The following is a 9,106-nucleotide window of genomic DNA, read 5'->3' as shown; positions in this document are numbered from 1 at the left end:
CATATGTATGCATATCACAAGAATGAGAGATAATTCTACATTAAACATTTTGTATAGCATAGCCTAACATAAAAAAATAATATAATACAAACACTTACGTCAAAAATATGCTTATTTTGTATACAAATAATAAATTTAAAAATATATATATTAATAATTATGGCTAAAATCAAGCTATACAAATTTTAAGGCGAACAAACGACTTGGAGATAAAAAAATCGAAGGCAGAAAACAAGGAACAAGGAGCAAAGCGAATCCATACAAGGTGAAGTCACGAGAGCTAAAATCGCATTGACATGCATTGTGTGCAAACAAAAAAAAACCCGACTAGTTGACATTCTAACCACCAAATCGCAAGAAAACAGCAAGTCAGCTGATCTAGTAGAGAACTAATCGGAATTGTTTGTTTATCGTTTAATCTTCTTATCGCCTGAAGAGATCAGAGTACAGAGGACAACTTAAAAAATTTTTGTTTGTTTATTTGTTCAGATTAAAAGAAGGTGACTATCAGCCATTTTTAATTTTTTATATTATATTCAACATTCGCGATCATGCTAAAAGATCGCCGTTATTTTGAGCTTAACCGTACGGTTGTCAGGTCATATTGTTAATGATGATATAAATTTGTGTCTATTTCTCGCTACCTCTGTTAGTTCGCCAATTGCTTTGAGACCTGTAGACTCTTTGATGTGGTCAAACCAAGTCATTTTTTCTGCCAATTCCTCTTCTTCCTTCGGTTTTTCTTTGTATCCGCGTTTGGAAAACTTCGCATTTGTTATATATATATATTTGTGGTGTGCGTCTTGATGCTGTTCTACAAATGGAGAGACTTACAGTTTTAAGCCGACTCCAAACGGCAAATGGTTTTTTTTATCAGAAGGCAGAAATACTCTCGAAGGCTTCCCATTGCCTGCTGAGGGACGGTCGCTATTAAAAAAACTGTATCCATCATTTGCTGCTTCATGCACGGAGATCCGAACCTGTGTACTTCCGAATGGTAGTCACGCACCGGCGGCCGGAAATAAGAGACTTTTCTTCTTTTTATGTCCATTAACACGCTCCTTGAAGTTTGCATGCTATTATCCAATAAGTCATTTGATACTTTGTCGGCCCAGCTTATGATATACGCGTATCCTTAATGTACTATTTTAATTTTCAGTACTACTTATTACAATTGATATCTAATGAAATCGGTACAAAACGGTTGCTAGAGGGCTTTTAAAAAAATCTATATTAACTGTTTATATGACCGGGAAACAAATTTTGTTTCAATTAAGCAAAAAAAAAACAAATTCGCTAAAATTATATATATATGAGTAATAATACGTTCACATATAAGTGGATGATCTACTTTTTCGCGCTTAACTCAAAATCCGTAATTAGAAAGCGCGATTTCCCATACAAAATTTCTCTCTCAAAATGTAAGATTATAAAATAATCATAGATAATAAACATTACTTTTTGAAATACAGCCATGTGCCCATTTACACGATGTCTCCTCTGGAAGGGAAACATTTTGTTCGGGGGTGAAGGACGGCCGCGGAAGAGAGAAGGGAATTTGCCTCCTGTACTGGCGACACGCTTTGTGCTTCTTATTCGTATTTCCAATCTTAAAGCAATTTTTGACAGTTGCTTCATTCGTTTTCTTCTTTCGTGGAAGAAAGTTCTAAGTTATGTGTTGGTTTTCAAGCAAACGGAAGATAACAACGATGACAAACATACGAACGCTGCTTAGGAAATGCACAATTATTTTTGCTAGTAAAGTAGTATAATTTAAAATAGTTATGGGACATGTTTATGTTGATTTCTAATTTTTCCCTGCATTTCTAGATACTCAGTTTAATTTTAAGTTAATTATTTACATATGAAGTATTTTTAATTTAATTTTTTTTATTCAAGTATAAGAATTTATAAATATATTTCAATAAAAAAAACAACAAATTATTTATTATTTAACCAGTTTGCATTTTTCATTCATATATTTAAGAAACTGTTGTCGAACGCTCTCTGCTTTACATGTAAGCGCGTGCTAGAATACATCCGAATCAGACGATGCTAAGGTATTAAATGTCAAAATGTCGCCGAAAACAATTTTGCCCGTGTGTCCGCGAATGAGACATGAAAAGAGAATTTCCAGTGTCTCCATTCCAGATGTCTCCGTGTGTAAATGGGGTGCATGTGTCTTCTGTGTTATCGATAATTATTATTACAAATGTAAGGAGAAACATCAAAATAAAAACTAAATGAAATGGATGCCGGCAAAGAAAACAGGTCTGCAAACATAATTCTAATAAAATGTGTGTTAAATATGATTAATTATGGATTCATTTTACAGAAAAAAACGTGTGTCCATAAACGTTTTGTCCTCTTATTACTTATTATAAAGTGTAATACAGAATATCCCATGCGCATTGCTGCCATAATTTTTTGCAACCTCAGTAAACGTCGCATACGGATTTCCCCAAACTGTTTATTATTAGCAGCCAATTGCGCAATTAAATTAGCTATTCCTTCTCCTTGTATTTTCTTCATATCGTTAATAATAATTAAACAAACCAATAACACTGAAATATTCCACCAAAATAACTTCTATTAAGAAAAACCTTTCAAAGCAATTGTAGATTTTGCAGGTAATCTGTCATATGTGAACGGGTAGATTAATTTGGTGGATTTATAGGTGATTAATGCATATGTGAACGTATTATAAGTTTGGAGGGGTAATTACATAAAAACAGGGATTACTTTCAGGCGCCGCAAAATCTAATTATGGGCCAGTATATGACTATATGGTAATACTAGGTGAATTCCGAACGCTGATTTGATTGGGTTTTATGTCTGAACAATTTGTGCATATTTGCTGATGCATTGAATTATTACTAACAACTTGAACATGTGACTTCCAAATAACTTTAAATACATGACACTTCAATGAATGCATTTCAGTTTTGCAAACAAAGAGCTGGCAACATTGTCTATATATTTGACTATACTGTTTTCGGGTCACCTTGTTTGTGCTAAAATATTCTTTTCGAAGCGGGTCCTTTAATAAAGAAGTGTGGAATTAGTTCCTTATGCGCAGTATTAAATTTATCATAAAGCTTGAAGTGTTTTAATTTACTAATCAAGGTTTGTAAGGTACAAATAATGTATGCCCTTATTTTTATTTCTAATATGTTTTATAGGAAATATTGCATATCGAACACGTGCTTTTTGTAATGTACATAAATGTTTAGAATCTGCCATTCTGGAAATATATGGGAGAAGTGAAAATAAGTTTATTAATTAATGCAGTACTTGCTAAGAACTTCCAATAGCTTCTCATTGGATTAATTGCCATAATTAATTATATTTCATATTTTTAATCATTTCAGAGTCAATACCAGAAATGGAAGCTCCAGCTGATAAAAATATTGATGCAGATTCCTGCAATGAATCTGATGATGGAAGGAAAGACTCAGAAAATGGAAAAATGTTGTAAGAAATTTGTATTTAGATTTTACTCCAGTATCGGACGATCAAGATCTGACAGATTTTGATTAGCCTCCCTTTGATTCCGCCATTTTGAATATAATCATAAGATTGCTGTAAATTCATTAGAACATATACTAAAACTTTTAAATTCCATTCTCCAATGTAATTCAAAATATTTCCGGTGAAATGAAGTACCTACATCTACGAGATAGAAAGAAGCCAACAATTACTTTTAATAAATAAAATAAAAAATAAATAATTGGCGCGTACACTTCTGTTAGGTGTTTGGCCGAACTCCTCCTCCGATTTGTGGTGTGCGTCTTGATGTTGTTCCACAAATGGAGGGACCTACAGTTTCAAGCCGACTCCGAACGGCAGATATTTTTATGAGGAGCTTTTTCATGGCAGAAATACACTCGGAAGTTTGCCATTGCCGACCTCTCTGTGAATTCCGAATGGTAATCACGCACCAACCCATTCGGCTACGGCGGCCGCCTTAAAGTTATGTAAAAAGAAGTGTTAAATAACAGCAAAGCTCTTGCCCAGATTTGTAATTGTAAAAACATACATACATATATATATTAAAAGCCTTAATTATAATTTCGGTTAGTCATAAAATTCAAATTGTGTGTAACTATGTCAACTGATGCTTTATAAAATACATAGAAGAGTTTTAACTAATTACATATATATATTCGTATATCGCAGACCATTTGGATGTATGGGTGCTTTATTTCGACGCCAGTTTTTGCAAGAAATGGTTAAAACTCTCCCTAAGTCCATTAAAAACAGAGTGATTGCTTTGAAAAATATTCAACTTGAACACCTAAAATTGGAAGCTGGGTTCTTCGAAGAAGTTTACAAATTAGAACGGGAATATCAAGAAAAATATCAGCCGCTTTTTGACCGAAGGAAAGAAATTGTTACAGGACAAGTAGAACCTTCTGAACAAAAACCCCAATGGAAATCAGATGACATTGAAGACGGGGAAACGTCACCTGAAATTCAAGATATGATTAAGTAAGTATATGAATACAACCTAACCTATATTCATTTATTCCGCATATAATTATAGAAAAGTAAGAGAAATATCTGAGGATACGACAGGAATACCAAACTTTTGGTTTAATATATTTCGAAATACTGAGTTACTAGGAGACATGATTCAGGAACATGATGAACCCGTGTTAAAGAAATTAACTGATATCAAAATTAAGTATGACGATGAGGTAATTTTTAAATAATGTGGAAAACGTATGTTTAATCAAATAATATGATATACCAAATTTTTTTCAGCATTCTTATACCCTGGAATTTTATTTTGATAAAAATGAATACTTTTCAAATGAAGTTCTTACAAAGAAATACTTCTTAAAAGCAATGGTGGATGAAGACAATCCATTTGGCTTTGAGGGGCCGGAAATTTATAAGTGCAAGGTCGGTATCGGTTTATGCTTTCAATGCATTCTTATTTATATATATATATATATACTTTAGGGCTGCACCATAAATTGGGAAAAGAAAATGAATCTCACCATCAAAACAATTAGAAAGAAGCAAAAGCACAAGGAGAGAGGAACAGTACGTAATATAGTTAAACAAGTACCAAATGATTCATTTTTCAACTTCTTCAACCCTCCGGAAGTACCGGAAGATAAAGATGAAATGGATGAGGAAACTCAAGGGGTATGGAAAACTTCAATTTCCTATTTTAAAGCTATTGTATTTTAATGGTAATTCTCACCAACTCGGTCGTTTCAGATTTTAGCAACAGATTTTGAAATAGGTCACTTCCTAAGGGCTAGAATCATTCCTAAAGCTATACTTTATTATACCGGAGATATAATTGATGACGAAGACGACGATGATGGAGAATATGATGATGATGGCGAAGATGAAGACGAAGAAGATGAGTCGGACGATGAGGCGGTTGAAAAGGAAAAGCGCATTAAATCAATAGATGATTGTAAAAACCAATAAGATACTTGCCGAATACTTGGTTTAAATCAATAAAATTCGAAATTAATTTTTTGTAAGAATTTTGTAAATGCAGATCTGAGCGCAATTATCGTTAATTTTAAATTATGGTGGATTTTGGAACAACTTTTATTTAATGAATATCGTTGAATGATTGAAATGCGGCAGTACATTGACGGTAAAGTAATGCGGGCGACTGAGTAGTTTATCTCAACCTTCCACAATGGAATAATATATTTACTGAACTCGAGCTAAGCTATTTTTTAGAAGTATCGGGTTTGATATCAGAATTATAAAAGGCTTCAAATAAAGCCAGGAGTACATCGGGGGAAAAAGTATTTTTCTGTTGCATCAGCATGAACATTTTCTAAAATTGTAAAAGGATATAAATCCAAGTCGTTCCAGTAACAAGATCGACTATTGTTGGAACACTTGAATTGTCTCTAAATAAAAAAATACCAGTACCTTTTTATAAGCTCATCTATATAACTATATAGCTCTAATATTCGCTATAAACTCTCATGTTCCCTTTGATCAATGAAATTATATTAATACCTTTAATCCTGATAATCTTCGCAATGTAAAATAAAAATACATTTAAACATTTGGAAATTACAGTTGAATGTAATTTTTATTTTGACAAATACACGGTTTTAATTATTGATATGTCCCTGTCAAATCTTTATTGTAAACTTTAATGTATGCCTCATGTAATTTCTGAACAAAGTCCTTGTCATTTTGTATTAGATAGCTAAAAGCTTGAATTAATTGAGACTGATTAAGTGGTTCCTTTCTAGGCGAGCTTCTGTTTACATCAGTGGGTTTATCAAACATTGTTGGTAGCAATAATGCTGGCTTGGTCGGCTTTGGTAAGTCCTTAACAAGAAGTTGGCGCAGACGTTCTTCCTCCGTTACCAATAAAGGAGCGCATGAGTTATTCAACCTTCCTACAGTCTGGTTGAGCGTCGTAGGCGCACTAGATGCACTTTCTAGTTCCGAAAAAAAAGCCATATTCACTGCTGGTGTTACCTGGTTGTTACATGCAATTTCTGGTTTGACGTCGAATTTACAATTGCTATCAATCGACTGTATCTCTCCTCTTGGCGTTTTAGCACGCTGTTGTTTTTCTAGTTGCTCAACTGACAGAGTATTTGGTACAACGCGTTGCATAAAAGGCACTTCCGTAGATCGTGGTTTTGCAGCAGCAAAAAATTGTAAAACATTACAAGAAGCCATTTTCTGTTGCGTATTATATTCCTGTTGTGCTTTTGATAGCATTTTGAATATATTTACGTTTTCTTGTTTGAGTTGCGTCTTTTCTTCACCTTCGCTTAAACCAGCTCTTGTGTCTACTTTATGTATTAAATTACCAACTACAGTACCGATGCGATCACACTCTTCGCTATTGTAAAACCAAAAACCTCTAATTCGAGAACGCTCATTGCGGTACAACAAAAATGGTGGTTGAGATTGGATTTCTAACTGGCTTGTAATTGGCTCCACGAAGGACGTGGTGTTAATACGGTTATTTATAAAAATACTGTGAAATGGTTGAGCATTGCGGCTGTATATAAAAAATGCTCCCTCAACGTCTGTCTTCTCCCATTCGTTATGTTCTGCATTAAACGTGTAAAAGGCAACATGCGGCGAAGTATCAACTATGTCTTTGGCGTAAGGATCCACCTTCTTAATAGCCGCTAAATTCATGCGTGCCTTACTATTTTCATCGAGACTCATGTTGTTGCCCTTTTTTTTTATTAACACGTAAATTCCACAATATATTACAAATTTTTCATCAACAATAGTCAGTATTCAACAAGGTGTTCTATATAACAAATTTAGATTGATGGAAGTGTTTGGAAAGATACATACATTTTCCCATTACTCCCAGTAAAGGTGGTATTCAGTAATGAACGATGAAAAATATCAAATAACGAACGAATAATACGCCCAAATAAAAAATAATTACAATATTCTTGAATGCTCTCCTTCAAAATATTTCCAACTTATTGCATGCTTAACAGATTTTATACTACTTTCTCCATTAATTAGAAAAAAATTATCCACACTTTTATTCCAAATATCCTCAACGACAATCAATTGATTAAGCAATGACTAACTTATTCCCGCTTTTACTCCTATATCCAAATCTCTCCGAGAATAGGCCCACGGCGTCGTTGGCAAAAACAAAAAAAAAACCCACTCACCAAACCATTTGCCAAAAATATTGTAGCAAATTCCGGAAGATGCCATCTTCTGTATTCTTTACATCGTAGTTCCATCGAAATTATAGAAACAATGTCGTCAAAAACTGATTGATCTGTGTTGTTTAACTATCGTCTATCTTATCGACATAATTCATCAACGGTTTGAAATGATGTCCATCAGTCACATAAAATCATTTGATATACAATTCAGTTGTCATAAAATCATTCTTTTGGAAGATTAATACAGAAAACATGTAAGTATAAAATAGATTGATAGATTTTTACGAGGTTTGAACTTCAACCTCATGGTCACAGCACCTCATCCAGATCCAGTTCCCTTATTAAACTTAGGATAGAGCTGGGTTGGATTGCGCGTATGTCGTTTCTTCTGGCTGAAGTTTATCTCTGCATATATCCATCGGCACAGAATATTGGGTTCTGGAGCCATTTATTCCACCGCCTATGCCTTTTGGGGTCTTCGAGCCAACTGTGTACTAGTGCAGGATACACTCCTGAAGTTTACTTTCAAATGCAGGTCTACTCCAGTTTAACTTATAGTCCAGTTTAATTCTGAACTTTTATTCAAATTTGATGACTTTAGTAATATCATCTTTGGCTAGCTGGGTAAATGGGGACTGCATCCTCAGCGATTCCATGGTTTTAGATGACATCACTTTTCCTCTCCCGAAGTGTTCTCCGGTAATGTTCAACAGGGAACGCTTGGCTGATTGCTGAATAACTAGATGAAGCGGTGTCAGCTCAAGTATTACCTCCATCGCAGCTGTAGGGCGGGTCCGCACCGCTCGGGCTGCCCGCACTGTCAAGAGAGTGGCTCTCGATGCCCAAGCAACCGTCTATATGTTATCATTAGTCTTATTATCATGATCTACATCCATCTCAGGATTCTTAGACTACAGCCCCAGGATCTTCGTCCTAGACGTTTGCAGATCATGAGAGCCTTTGTTGCTTTGGATAAAGTTGCGTCAACATGCCCCTTCCAGCCAATTTTGGCATCAAGGATAAGGCCAAGATACTTAATTTCGCTGACCAAACCAATAACAACCCCGTCCATGCTGATCTCTCTCATTCCTGGTAAAACTCTCTCCAGACCCACACCAACACTCCAACTTTTCGTCAGGCTTAAAACTCTTTGTAATATGTCGCAAAGAGTTCTCGAGCTTGCCTCTCGCTATAATTACAACGAGATCTGCGTATCCCTGACACCGGATTCCGTTATTTCTTAACAAGTAAAGTAGGTCGTCAACTACCAGGCTCCACAGGAGGTGGCTCCCCTGTGGACAATTCTAACTTGTTTGTAGCTGGATAGTACCGTCCGCTTCTGCGGTTTCAGCTATCCTTGTCTGTAGCAGGGACGCTATCTATCTGCAGATGGGTCTCTGCACATTTCTCATCTCTTGTACGCGACATAATCCCGAGTGAGAGGCGTTGTC

The 9,106-nt window shown here is 35.1% G+C and overlaps 2 protein-coding genes across 4 annotated transcripts; one reads left to right on the top strand and one right to left on the bottom strand.

Annotated features, from left to right (window-relative positions):
• The first annotated feature begins 2,996 nt into the window (after positions 1-2,996).
• On the top strand, positions 2,997-5,523 carry LOC128868641 (nucleosome assembly protein 1-like 1-A). Of its 3 annotated transcripts, XM_054110954.1 has the most exons (8): positions 2,997-3,126; positions 3,183-3,217; positions 3,372-3,474; positions 4,180-4,491; positions 4,547-4,700; positions 4,768-4,908; positions 4,969-5,157; positions 5,233-5,523. In XM_054110954.1, exons 3-8 carry the CDS (start codon positions 3,386-3,388, stop codon positions 5,449-5,451), a joined length of 1,104 nt encoding a protein of 367 aa, XP_053966929.1. In that variant the 5' UTR covers positions 2,997-3,126; positions 3,183-3,217; positions 3,372-3,385; the 3' UTR covers positions 5,452-5,523. The 3 variants fall into 3 exon arrangements, with proteins under 3 accessions (XP_053966929.1, XP_053966927.1, XP_053966928.1); XM_054110952.1 differs by lacking the exon at positions 3,183-3,217 and having other exon boundaries at positions 2,998-3,126; XM_054110953.1 differs by lacking the exon at positions 3,183-3,217 and having other exon boundaries at positions 2,998-3,135.
• A 521-nt stretch (positions 5,524-6,044) lies between these two features.
• LOC128868642 (mRNA-decapping enzyme 1B) lies at positions 6,045-7,294 on the bottom strand. The gene has a single exon (XM_054110955.1). The coding sequence runs from the start codon at positions 7,183-7,185 to the stop codon at positions 6,106-6,108; it is 1,080 nt and encodes a 359-aa protein (XP_053966930.1). The 5' UTR covers positions 7,186-7,294; the 3' UTR covers positions 6,045-6,105.
• Between the last annotated feature and the right edge of the window lie 1,812 nt (positions 7,295-9,106).

Source organism: Anastrepha ludens, chromosome 6, assembly GCF_028408465.1.
Source record: "Anastrepha ludens isolate Willacy chromosome 6, idAnaLude1.1, whole genome shotgun sequence".
Lineage (NCBI taxonomy): Eukaryota > Metazoa > Arthropoda > Insecta > Diptera > Tephritidae > Anastrepha > Anastrepha ludens.
Note: the sequence above shows the minus strand (reverse complement) of the source record. Positions and strands in the feature narration are given on the sequence as shown.